We start from the raw sequence: 13368 nt of genomic DNA on the forward strand, positions 1-13368 counted from the left end.
CCGATGGCTGCGAATGCCAATGGGGATAAGTCCAGCGCCAGAAGTTTTTCAGAGAAAGCTGACGCAGACCCTAGAAGGTCTACAAGGTGTGTACCTGATAGCAGATGATGTGCTAATCACAGGTGAGGGGGAGACAATAGACCAGGCAGTAGGGGACCATGATAGAAAATTCAAAAAGTTCTTAGATAGATGCAGGGAGAGAAATATCAAACTGAATTCAGACAAGTTCAGACTCAGGAGCCAGGAAGTTGCCTATATGGGACATCTGTTAACAGCAGAAGGACTGAAAGTTGACCCGGGAAAAGTCAAGGCAATCACAGAAATGCCACAACCAACAGATGTGAAAGGAGTACAACGGTTGGTGGGCATGGTGAATTAGCTATCAAAATTCAATCATCATCTGACAGATGACTGTGAAGTTTTATGACAACTGAAAAACAAAGACACAGTATTTGAATGGACTGCAGATCACGAAGGTGCATACAGACGGCTGAGAGAGAACATTGCCAGAGCACCAGAGCTCAAGTATTATGACCCAGTAAAAGAACTGACACTACAGTGTGACGCATCAGAAACTGGTTTAGGTGCTGCTTTGACACAAGAGGACAGGCCAGTTGCATACGCAGCAGAGCACTAATACAGACAGAGGGGGGATATGCACAAATAGAGAAGGAGTGCCTGGCCATTGTTTTCGGCATGGAAAAATTCCATCAGTATATATATGGCCGACAGTAACCGTGCAGAGCAACCACAAGCCACTGGAGAATATTCTCAAGAAACTTTTACTTAGTGCTCCAAAACGTCTGCAAAGAATGCTACTACGGCTCCAGTATTATTGTATGACAGTTACTTATGTTCCAGGCAGAGAGATGCTGTTGGCAGACACATTGAGTAGGGCGTACCTACCAGAGGGCACACAGGGAATGTTGGAAAAGGATGTCGCACATGTGAACATGATCAACTTTGCACCCATTTCAGGGGAGACAATGGAGACAATTAGGCAGGCTACAAAAGGAGATGGTTGTCTACAATCCGCAAACAGGCTGGCCACAGACAAAGAAAGACACACCAAACAAAATCAGGCAGGATGAGCTCAGTGAGCAAGATGGAATAGTATTCCGGGGACAACGAGTGGTAGTTCCATGTGAAATCCGAGGCGAGATTATTCGCAGAATTCACTCATCTCATCTTGGCACAGATGGATGCCTCAGACGGGCAAGGGAATGTGTTTATTGGCCAGATATGACCGAACAGATAAAAAACTATATTGGAAAGTGTGAGACATGCAGGTCGTTGGACACAAGACAACAAAAAGAGACACTACACTCACATGAAATACCGGATAGGCCATGGTCGAAAGTTGGGACGGACATTTTTACATGCAACAACAAAGAGTATCTGATAACAGTAGACTACTACTCCAACTTCTGGGAAATCGACTATTTGCCAAACACCAAATCGGGCACAGTTATAAGGAAGCTGAAGGCACACTTTGTGAGACAAGGCATACCCAACACAGTGATTTCAGATAATGGCCCACAATACTCATCTCAAGAATTCAAAAGATTTAGCCAGTTATGGGAATTTAATCACATAACCTCTTCCCCAGGCTACCCACAGAGTAACGGCAAGGCAGAGTCAGCAGTCAAAACAGCGAAACAGCTGATGCAGAAGGCCAAAGCAGCAGGTGAGGATCCTTACTTAGCCTTGTTCGATCACAGAAATACACCAAGACAAGGCCTACAGGCCAGTCCTTCTCAAATGCTTCTGAGCAGGAGGACAAGAACACTACTTCCGACAAAACAGAGTCTTCTACATCCAAGAGTGCCACAGACATCACAAGGACTGAAAAATAACCAAGAATGACATGCCAGATACTACGACAGAACAGCAAAGGACATGGACAAGCTGAAGCCAGGTGACAGGGTAAGAGTTCAGCCATTCAAACCATACAGGGTTTGGAGACGAGCGAGAGTCATTTAGCCAGTCATCAGAGATCTTACAAGGTGGAGCTGGATGCGGGAGGCGTTCTGAGGAGAAACAGACGACACCTCAGGAAAGACAAGGACCCGCCACTAGATGTCACTAGAGCACACAGCACGAAAACACACATATCACAAGACACAACCTCAAGGACAGCAGGAATGAAACCTGTAACCACAGAGACTGCTCAAGGAGTGCTTCAAGGAAACACAGGACCAAATGACACTATCTTTACTAGAACAGGCCGGAGAGTGATTAGACCATTTTACTTAAGAGACTATACTCAGTAAGCCAGTTCCAGACCCCCCCCCACGAAAGGTGAAAACCCGCGAAGTAGAAACCATATGTTTATATGGTTATTTTTATATTGTCGTGCTGGGGTCAAAGATTTGCACAGAAACACAGGATGTTGTAGAGAGACAGGAACGTTATTCAAACACTGCAAACAAACGTTTGTCTCTTTTTCAAAAGTTTAAACTGTGCTCCATGACAAGACAGAGATGACAGTTCCGTCTCACAATTAAAAGAATGCAAACATATCTTCCTCTTCAAAGGAGTGCGCGTCAGAGAGAGAGAGAGAGAGAAAAAAGCAAACAGTCAAAAATCAATAGGGCTGTTTGGCTTTTAAGTATGCGAAGCACTGCCGGACAAAGTACTGTAGCTACAAGGAAGGGAGCAAGCATTTTTCAGCATTTTTTAGAGGAGCGTCCGTATCCTCTAGGCCAGTATGCGAACAGCCCCTCTGCTCACACCCCCTCCCATCAGGAGCAGAGAATGTCAGAACGAGCGAGAGAGAGAGAGAGAGCGGAAGGCAAACAATCAAAAAATCAATACGTGCTGTTTGATCTTTTAAGTATGCGAAGCACCATGCAGGAAGCATATCGCTTGCAAAGCAGTCACATGTAAGCCCAGCAAAGAAGGGAGCAGTGTGAAGGTAATCTTTCAGCGTTTTTTGAGGAGCGGCCGTATCCTCTAGGGGTGCAAACAGCCTCCATGCTCACAATATATTTGAGGAGTTTTATTTAATACATAATACGCGCTGTGGTTGGGTAGCTTGTCAGCCATCTGCCAATAGCGTCCTTTGTATGAAATCAACTGGGCAAACCAACTGAGGAAGCATGTACCAGAAATTAAAAGACCCATTGTCCGCAGAAATCTGCGAACCAGCAAAAAATCCACGATATATATTTAAATATGCTTACATATAAAATCCGCGATGGAGTGAAGCCGCGAAAGTCGAAGCGCGATATAGCGAGGGATTACTGTATATAGGGGTTGAAGGACTGTACAAATGTATATGATGTGCTGGGTTTGCAATATATGTTGTAATGTGTAAATGTTCAACCGTATGTTACCCGTGTTATTATAGTCAGAAAAAAAAAAAAAGGAAAAGGGATGTAACAATACGATTGTTAAGCCTTAAGATAATGTTCCCACACGGAGGGTTTTGAATATAGCACCGGAAGAAGCATAGAATAGCGACGCCTGTGTGACTGTTCTGGCTGTAACTACTGTGAAATAAACAGACATAAACTGGAACCAAGAGTCTGTGCCTTTTAATAATCTCAAGAGAGAAACACACTTCACCTGATAAAAACAAAATGTTAAACATCAAACGTATTAGAAGTATCATGGAATACTTTGAAGAGAACTATTAAAAGTCAAAGGAAATGTGGAAGCACCAGCATTCTGCAAAGGTCAGGATGTCCCTCTAAAATTGATGACTGAGCAAGGAAACGCTCATTTAAGGAAGCTACCAAGTGGCCAGTGGTAAAATGAAAGGAGTCGTTATGAGTTGGTGGCACCAACTAGACATGTCACAGCCACCTTGTACATGTCTAAGCAGTATGGTAGTGTGGTGAGACAGAAGCCACAATGTCCAAATGAAACTTAATACCTCTGTCAGGTGGGTCATAATACACAGTGCTGGCCTTTGCATGTTAAGAGAAATTTTGAACAAAATGACAGCTTTTGAAAGCTCAAATGTATCTAGATCTATATTCATCTGCGTTATCTTTATTCATTATATATCAGATGCAAGACATATATGTAACAGCTTTTAAATACTGCCAGGATCATTTGTTTGACATAAACAAAACATATCATTTGCTTGTAAAGTTTCTAGAAATGTCATCTTTTTATAATATTTACTGTTTTGAAAATACTAGAGTGTTGAACCGTGTCAGCCATTATGAAAGTAGTGAGAAGTCAAGCAAAATGACACCTTTTACTGGCTAACTAAAAAGATTACAATATGCAAGCTTTCGAGGCAACTCAGTCCCCTTCTTCAGGCAAGATCTGAAGTAAAAGGTGTCATTTTGCTTGACTTCTCACCGTTCTGAAAAGCATTTTAAGATTCAGATCACCGTCAAAGGTAGCGGTGTAGCTAGAGTTTTTGTCACCCACGGCAGTCTTTGAATTTGCTGCCCCCACCTTTCAAAGTAAAACATAATACACATCATACAAAAATGAAAACGTTGAAAGTTATATACAATTTTAATTATCGATTACAGTTGAAGTATTTCAATAATGTCCTTTCCTTCTTTTTTAATACTTCTTCCCTCACCTTTTTCTTTTTAATAAAAGCAGCACCACTCTCTTCTGTTCGCGTCTTCTTGAGCTTAAGAGAATAATGAAATATTAATAATGAGACTGAAGGGTTCGTCCCTCTCGGTCAGAGTTGGTGGACTGGTCAAGATTCGCATTTGTAAAATGTAACTTTGCAACATAACAGTTTTTAAACATTAAAAATGGTGTCATTTCTATATACAGTAGATAACACACATTAGCTTGCCAAAGCCCAATCAAACAAAATTGTCAAAAAAGTCTAAAAAGTCTAGTACTAAAGTTTATTAAAAAGTCCCTAAAAATGGTCCACCCCCAGCTACGCTAGTGGTCAAAGGTGTTGCTTAATAGGATCTGTCTGCCATGGCAGCTCAAGGAAAAGTAAACAGAGAAGCAACACTATTAATAGAGAGCACCTTCAGACTGCCACTCCTTGTCTGTTAAATGATTCATGTCCCTCTCCATGGCTTCAGAGTTGATGTGTATTACAGCTACTCCCTGTTGAGAAGATAAGCAGGCTTTTGATGAAGACCTGTCATTAGGAACACAAGGGGAGATGAAAGCAAACAGGCTGACAGGACACGGACTGCATAAGAAAGCCTCATGCTGACCTTGGAAGCTTTGACATGATCAGACATTGGACAGAAATGTCTGATTTGGAAGAAAACAAGGAATTGACTTGAGAAATGAGTCTGCAGAATCGAATGCCATCCTGAGTATAGCCTTATATAGAATCTGTTACGTAGCAGTCAAGGGAAAGTGATGTTGGGTACCATCTATCTAATAAACAACACAGATCGTCTTAATATACAGTATGTTGTTTACACTCTTTAAATAGCGTAATCCAGCATTTCCAAACATGGTCATCCTCAACAGTGATTTTCAAAGTACTGTACCTGACTCTTTCATGGCCTTCTGAAGTTGGGTTTGGAACCCACGTCCTGCTGTGATGATCTGCCACAACCATTGATTTAGAGTGGGGGGTTTAGTATTAGTATTAAACAATACTAGTCATGCACAATTAGCCCTTTTAAATAACAAAATGTGGATCTTGCAGGTAGTGTAATGGTGTCCAACGCTCTGAACAGTAAATCCTATGGCTGCCAATGTATTTGTGATGTCTGACTTCCAATGTGACAAAATCACACGACCTACCTGTACTCCAGCTGCAAAAAATAAATGGAAACAATAAGCCTGTACTTGTAAAGTGTATTGGAATGGTGTTCACTATAGAAAAGACACTATATAATGGGAGGATGGGGTGTTTCCAGATACACAGTACCCTACATCAGGACTGTAACACTGGATACATCTCTCTGGCATCAATTATCCAGAGTGTGTCCCATGGTATGTGTTAGCTTTGTATTATATTTCATCTTTTATGTGCCTAGATTAGTCAGCATAATGTATGTTACTTGATCTAAACACTCTGCATTGTGTCTTTGACAGGAATGGCAGGATTATAGGTTGACATGGAATCCAGAGGAGTTTGACGGAATGCTGAAAGTCAGGTTACCGTCCAAGCACATCTGGCTGCCTGATGTTGTTCTCTATAACAAGTAAGTGTTCTGCCACTGGAAACAGACACACCCTGCCATTTACTAAATACTGTATTATAAGGCCAATTCAGATAGCAGCATGCAAAATATTTCTGAAGCACCCCGATGAAACCAGCATGCAAAATATTTCTGAAGCACCCTGATGAAACCAAACACATTTCTTCTATAAAGTCTTATGTAGAACTGATTTATGTAGAATGAATGTTCACATTTTTATATTTTGGAAATTTGATCTTACATTCTACTGTAATAATGTGAACCTCACTGAGATCTGTAATGGGCTGGTACCTGCCTTGTATCAGTGCTACTGAGATGGCATCTGGCATTCCTCAACCGTGAATTGTGGGGACAGAGGATGTTATGTTATCTTTTTAAGTTAACAGATAGACTTTTCCAGGGAGGCTGAGGAGTGTGATCCCACTTTACTTTACTTTAATTTACCTTAATAAAACATACATGGCAGCATTAGGATTACCTTTGCACAGAGAGATAGTAAACATATATAACTGAAGTTACTCCTTGATTGTGAATTGCAAATTTAATTCAGTATGAGCAAAATAATAAATCAGTCAACAGTATATATATATATATATATATATATATATATATATATATATATATATATATATATATATATATATATACAGTCATATGAAAAAGTTTGGGAACCCCTCTTAATTCTTTGGATTTTTGTTTATCATTGGCTGAGCTTTCAAAGTAGCAACTTCCTTTTAATATATGACATGCCTTATGGAAACAGTAGTATTTCAGCAGTGACATTAAGTTTATTGGACTAACAGAAAATATGCAATATGCATCATAACAAAATTAGACAGGTTCATAAATTTGGGCACCCCAACAGAGATATCACATCAATACTTAGTTGCACCTCTTTTTGCAATTATAACAGCCTCTAGATGCCTCCTATAGCCTTTGACGAGTGTCTAGATTCTGGATGGAGGTATTTTTGACCATTCTTCCATACAAAATCTCTCCAGTTCAGTTCAATTTGATAGCTGCCGAGCATGGACAGTCTGCTTCAAATCATCCCATAGATTGTCGATGATATTCAAGTCAGGGGACTGTGATGGCCATTCCAGGACATTGTACTTCTCCCTCTGCATGAATGCCTTTGTAGATTTTGAACTGTATTTTGGGTCATTGTCTTGTTGGAATATCCAACCCCTGCGTAACTTCAACTTTGTGACTGATGCTTGAACATTATCCTGAAGAATTTGTTGATATTGGGTTGAATTCATCCGACCCTTGACTTTAACAAGGGCCCCAGTCCCTGAACTAGCCACACAGCCCCACAGCATGATGAAACCTCCACCAAATTTGACAGTAGGTAGCAGGTGTTTTTCTTGGAATGCAGTGTTGTTCTTCCGCCATGCAAAGCGCTTTTTGTTATGACCAAATAACTCAATTTTTGTCTCATCAGTCCAAAGCACTTTGTTCCAAAATGAATCTGGCTTGTCTAAATGAGCATTTGCATACAACAAGCGACTCTGTTTGTGGCGTGAGTGCAGAAAGGGCTTCTTTCTCATCACCCTGCCATACAGATGTTCTTTGTGCAAATTGCGCTGAATTGTAGAACGATGTACAGATACACCATCTGCAGCAAGATGTTCTTGCATGTCTTTGGTGGTGATCTGTTGGTTGTCCGTAACCATTCTCACAATCCTGCGCATATGCCACTCCTGTATTTTTCTTGGCCTGCCAGAACTGGGTTTAACAGTAACTGTGCCTGTGGCCTTCCATTTCCTGATTACATTCCTTACAGTTGAAACTGACAGTTTTTTGTAGTCTTCTCCTAAACCATGATACTGAACAATCTTTGTTTTCACATCTTTTGAGAGTTGCTTTGAGGATCCCATGCTGTCACTCTTCAGAGGAGAGTCAAAGGGAAGCACAATTTGCAATTGGCCACCTTAAATACCCTTTCTCATGGTTGGACACACCTGTCTATGAAGTTCAAGGCTTAATGAGCTAATCCAACCAATCTGGTGTTGCAAGTAATCAGTACTGAGCAGTTACATGCATTCAAATCAGTATAATTACAAGGGTACCTACATTTTTGCACAGCCAGTTTTTCACGTTTGATTTAATTTCATACAACTAAATACTGCTTCACTAAAAATCTTTGTTCGGAAAACACCCCAGTACTCAGATGTTCCTAGGAAATGAAAGACATACCACTGTTATCTTTTTTGTTGAAAGTTGAGTAAATTATTATGCAGGCTAAGAGGGGTTCCCAAACTTTTTCATATGACTATATAATATATACACAGTTAGGTCCATAAATATTTGGACAGAGACAACTTTTTTCTAATTTTGGTTCTGTACATTACCACAACGAATTTTAAATGAAATAACTCAGATGCAGTTGAAAGGCAGACTTTCAGCTTTAATTCAGTGGGGTGGACAAAACGATTGCATAAAAATGTGAGGCAACTACAGCATTTTTTGAACACAATCCCTTCATTTCAGGGGCTCAAAAGTAATTGGACAATTGACTCAAAGGCTATTTCATGGGCAGGTGTGGGCAAGTCCGTCGTTGTGTAATTATCAATTAAGCAGATAAAAGGCCTGGAGTTGATTTGAGGTATGGTGCATGCATGTGGAAGATTTTGCTGTGAACAGACAACATGCGGTCAAAGGAGCTCTCCATGCAGGTGAAAGGAGCCATCCTTAAGCTGCGAAAACAGAAAAAACCCATCCGAGAAATTGCTACAATATTACGAGTGGCAAAATCTACAGTTTGGTACATCCCGAGATAGAAAGCAAACACTGGTGAACTCAGCAATGCAAAAAGACCTGGACATCCACAGAAGACAACAGTGGTGGATGATCACGGAATCATTTCCATAGTGAAGAGAAACCTCTTTACAACAGCCAACCAAGTGAACAACACTCTCCAGGGGGTAGGCGTATCGATATTCAAGTCTAGAGAAGACTGCATGAAAGTAAATACAGAGGATGCACTGCAAGGTGCAAGCCATTCATAAGCCTCAAAAATAAAAAGGCTAGATTGGACTTTGCTAAAGAACATCTAAAAAAGTCAGCACAGTTGTGGAAAAACATTCTTTGGACAGATGAAACCAAGATCAACCTCTACCAGAATGATGGCAAGAAAAAAGTATGGAGAAGGCGTGGAACAGCTCATTATCCAAAGCATACCACATCATCTGTAAAACACGGTGGAGGCAGTGTAATGGCTTGGGCGTGCATGGCTGCCAGTGGCACTGGGACACTAGTGTTTATTGATGATGTGACACAGGACAGAAGCAGCCGAATGAATTCTGAGGTGTTCAGAGACATACTGTCTGCTCAAATCCAGCTAAATGCAGTCAAATTGATTGGGCGGCGTTTCATGATACAGATGGACAATGACCCAAAACATACAGCCAAAGCAACCCAGGAGGTTATTAAAGCAAAGAAGTGGAAAATTCTTGAATGGCCAAGTCAGTCACCTGATCTTAACCCAATTGAGCATGCATTTCACTTGTCGAAGACTAAACTTCAGACAGAAAGGCCCACAAACAAACAGCAACTGAAAGCCACTGCAGTAAAGGCCTGGCAGAGCATTAAAAAGGAGGAAACCCCGCATCTGGTGATGTCCATGAGTTCAAGATTTCAGGCTGTCATTGCCAGCAAAGGGTTTTCAACCCAGTATTAGAAATGAACATTTTATTTCCAGTTATTTAATTTGTCCAATTACTTTTGAGCCCCTGAAATGAAGGGATTGTGTTAAAAAAATGCTTTAGTTGCCTCACATTTTTATGCAATCGTTTTGTTCACCCCACTGAATTAAAGCTGAAAGTCTGCACTTCAACTGCATCTGAGTTGTTTCATTTAAAATTCATTGTGGTAATGTACAGAAGCAAAATTAGAAAAAAAGTTGTCTCTGTCCAAATATTTATGGATTTAACTGTATATATACTGTATATATATATATATACTGTATATATATATATATGTATATAAAGCACACACATATCTATTTAAATGCAAGTTAATTGCTATCTTTCTTGCATATACAAGGAATCTTCTTAAAATGATGGACAGATTTTTCTTTTTCATGTCATAAATAAAAGCCACCTTCTGTGCAACACTGAACGATCACTGGGAACTGAATTTGTGACGTCATTTTCAGAGTATTCTTGAAGCAATTCATGTCTCATAAATATAAGAGTCAGAGCAGCAAAAAAGGAGCCAGTAAAACAGTGAAAAGTGCCAGTTTGAAGAACATTGGGTGGATTTTATTACTTTTAAAAGGAATTGCTAGTATCTTACAGTAAATGCAAAGAAGCTGTGGTGATCTAGCATTTGGTGGTACTTTTTCATGGTATGTCAGACCTATCTGGTGAGACACAAAAGGGGAATATGAAAGAAACAAAAGCACAGTAACAGGTGTCCTATACTGCATATCCCCATAGATAACCTCCAATCAAGAAAAAAAAACAAACTTTATAATATTTTACACATGACTAATTTCCCAGTTCACTATTTATAGAAAAACAACATTGCACTTTGTTATTTGTACATAGATGCAAAACTTTTAATTATCAGTCACATACGTGACATTCCAAACAGACAAAATTTGACCAATCCCAGTCTTGTAACTGCACTATTCACACCTACTGTACGTCAACATGCATGCTTACCAGATAATTTGAAAAAGCCACCAAAGGAGTCATATGTGTGCTCCTTCTACTTTTGTTGAAAAGAAGCCTATAGAGGAAAAGTGGCCTGGATGTGACGCTCCTGTTTCAAAGAAGCACGGTGTCCTCTTGTGAAGATTTAAACTTACAAGGAAAATGTTTGTGAACCCCTTGGAATTACTTGGATTTTTTTGCACTAAGTGTGTTTTGATTGACACAAGAAAGTATTAATTTTACTGAACTCTGTAATGTGACAATAACAGCCCTATAAATGAATAATAATGTGGTCTAATCTTGAACTGGACAACATTAATATTACATTATAACAAACATTAATTAATCAAAGGGCTATCTCTGTACACACTGGAAGCTGATGTGGAAAAACGAGACAGTGACAAAACTAGATGCCATCCTGAAAAATCCCCTCCATCCCCTCCAGGAGGTGCTCTCTTAGAGCTCTTTTAGACACAGGTGCACTGCTCCACTGTGCTAGGATGCACTTCTCGGGGGTCTTTTCTGCCATCTGCTAATTAGGCAATTCAATGCATTCTCCCAATGTCCCAAACTAATTGCTGATACTCTTCTTTTTGTAATTTCTGCACAATATACATTTATTATTTATTGATTTATTGATTATATTATTTGTAATGTGAGTCTGTATCTTTGTTTTTATTTTTCTGTTGCTGTATGTATCTAAATTCTCTCTTGGGATTTATACATTTCATCCATTCTAATCTAACAGAAAAACACACTCTGCTTAAACCCATAACACACAATAGTTCTTGTCCAAACTGTTCAAACAGTTACAGTCCAGGCTGAAAGCAGCTTATGAAGCTTTAGGCTAGTGACCTCTCCAAAAGCAACCTGGAGTCAGGAGTTGATACTGAAGGCACTGCCTGGAGATGCCCTAACCAAAAGGCACACAGAGTCTGCTCCTCTTAAGAGAGACCTATTCACATGAACCATGTGCTGATCAAATGAAATATCAGAAGACCTTAGAAAAAGAATTGTGGGTATGAAGAAAGCTGGAAAAGGCCTCAACTGCATGTTTAAAAGCCTGGGTGTCTACTGATCCACAGTAGGACAAACTTGTCTATAAATATAGGAAATTCAGTACTATCCCTAGGAGTGGGTGTCCTGCAAAGATTGTAACATAGTGTGCAGTAATGAACAAGGTGATAAAGAACCCTATGGTCAGCAAAAAACCTGCAGAAATCTCTTAAACTTGTTCAAAATGCTGAAAAGCAATAGTGTTCATGGATGCAAAATACAGATTAAACCAAAAAGTTCTATCACATGTCTCAAGTGTGAAAAATACTACCTGGATGTTCCATAACACTTCTAGAACAATGTTCAGTGGATGAATAAGACAAAAACATTTTACAGAAATGACCAATACTATTTTTAGAGGGAAAAAAGTACTGCTAACTAACACAAACAACTCATTCCACTCCCGAAGCATGGTCGAGGGAGCATAACGATTGAGTCTTCTTTGCTGTCTTGGGGCCCGGACACCTTGCTATTATAGATGGAACAAGAAATTCAAAATTGTATCAAGAAATTTTACTTGAGAATGTTAGGGTAATGACCTGTCCAGTGAGGCGTAAAAGAAGTCGGGTGATACAACAAGAGAGTGAAGCAAATTAACAAGAGAATGCTTTAAAGTTATACAAAGAATCAACAATTCAAGGAATCCCTGAGTTAGAAAAGAACTGAAACAGTTTGGTAATTCGTGACCAGCAGCTACCGGAAACATCTGGTGGATGTTAAGGCTGATTTCTACTTGTGTGTTGAACCTATGCTGTAGTCTATATCTCCTACAGCACATCTGTAGGTAGTGACTGTGCTAGGTTATTTTGTACCCTAGGCCAAGCTTATTAGTGCGCCAACCGACTGTTCGATAGCTAACCCATGTGGCTAGGTTTTCCCCCCTTATGAGTTGTGCCCTAGGCAAATACCTAATTCACCTTAACAATGGCCCCAGCCCTGCCTATAGCATAGCTTGATACGCACCTCCTCAAAAATGTGACACGCATCATGCTGAAGCCAGCCCTGTGCAGATGCCTACAACTCTGATTGGCCGGTTTAATAACTATATATTTCTTGAAATGGGTTTCCATTCATCTTCTGGTTTGCAATGAATGAAAAAGTGGAAAATTGTGAGGGACAAATACGTTTGCCTACAGAAGAAAATATGGAGCAGTAATCCTGGAAGGTCTTGTAAACTACTAACATGGCCAGTTAATGTGCTTGTGGCACAGCATGACACAAAAGTCTGTTTTGATGGCAGAACTTATGCAGGTAACTACGGTGTAGACCCGACGCAGAAGTACAAGTCAACCTTTACTGCAGCTCAAGAAGGTTCTACCATTTACTAAATACAAGGGTTAACATCCCTTTTGCTGCCTGGACTGTTAATATTTAATTAATTTGTTTATTATTGCAACTTAGTCAATAATAAACAAAAAGATCAACCCCCATTTTTATGAGTACAAATTAATCCAGGTAATTGTAAAGGTTCACAAACTTTTCCTTAAAAGTGTATCTAGTGGCCTGTTGTTTCAATGTTTTGTCAGCCTCACACCATTCAGCAAACA

The 13368-nt window shown here is 39.9% G+C and overlaps 1 protein-coding gene across 1 annotated transcript in view; it reads left to right on the forward strand.

The window, feature by feature from the left end:
- Positions 1–13368, forward strand: part of chrnb2 (cholinergic receptor, nicotinic, beta 2) — a 76347-nt gene that overhangs the window by 58450 nt on the left and 4529 nt on the right. Inside the window, exon 4 of the mRNA XM_028794867.2 lies at positions 5998–6107. Within this exon, the coding sequence (XP_028650700.1) occupies positions 5998–6107 (110 nt within the window). The remainder of the gene's footprint in view (positions 1–5997; positions 6108–13368) is intronic.

The sequence above is a fragment of the Erpetoichthys calabaricus genome, chromosome 2, assembly GCF_900747795.2.
Source record: "Erpetoichthys calabaricus chromosome 2, fErpCal1.3, whole genome shotgun sequence".
Classification (NCBI taxonomy): Eukaryota; Metazoa; Chordata; class Cladistia; order Polypteriformes; family Polypteridae; genus Erpetoichthys; species Erpetoichthys calabaricus.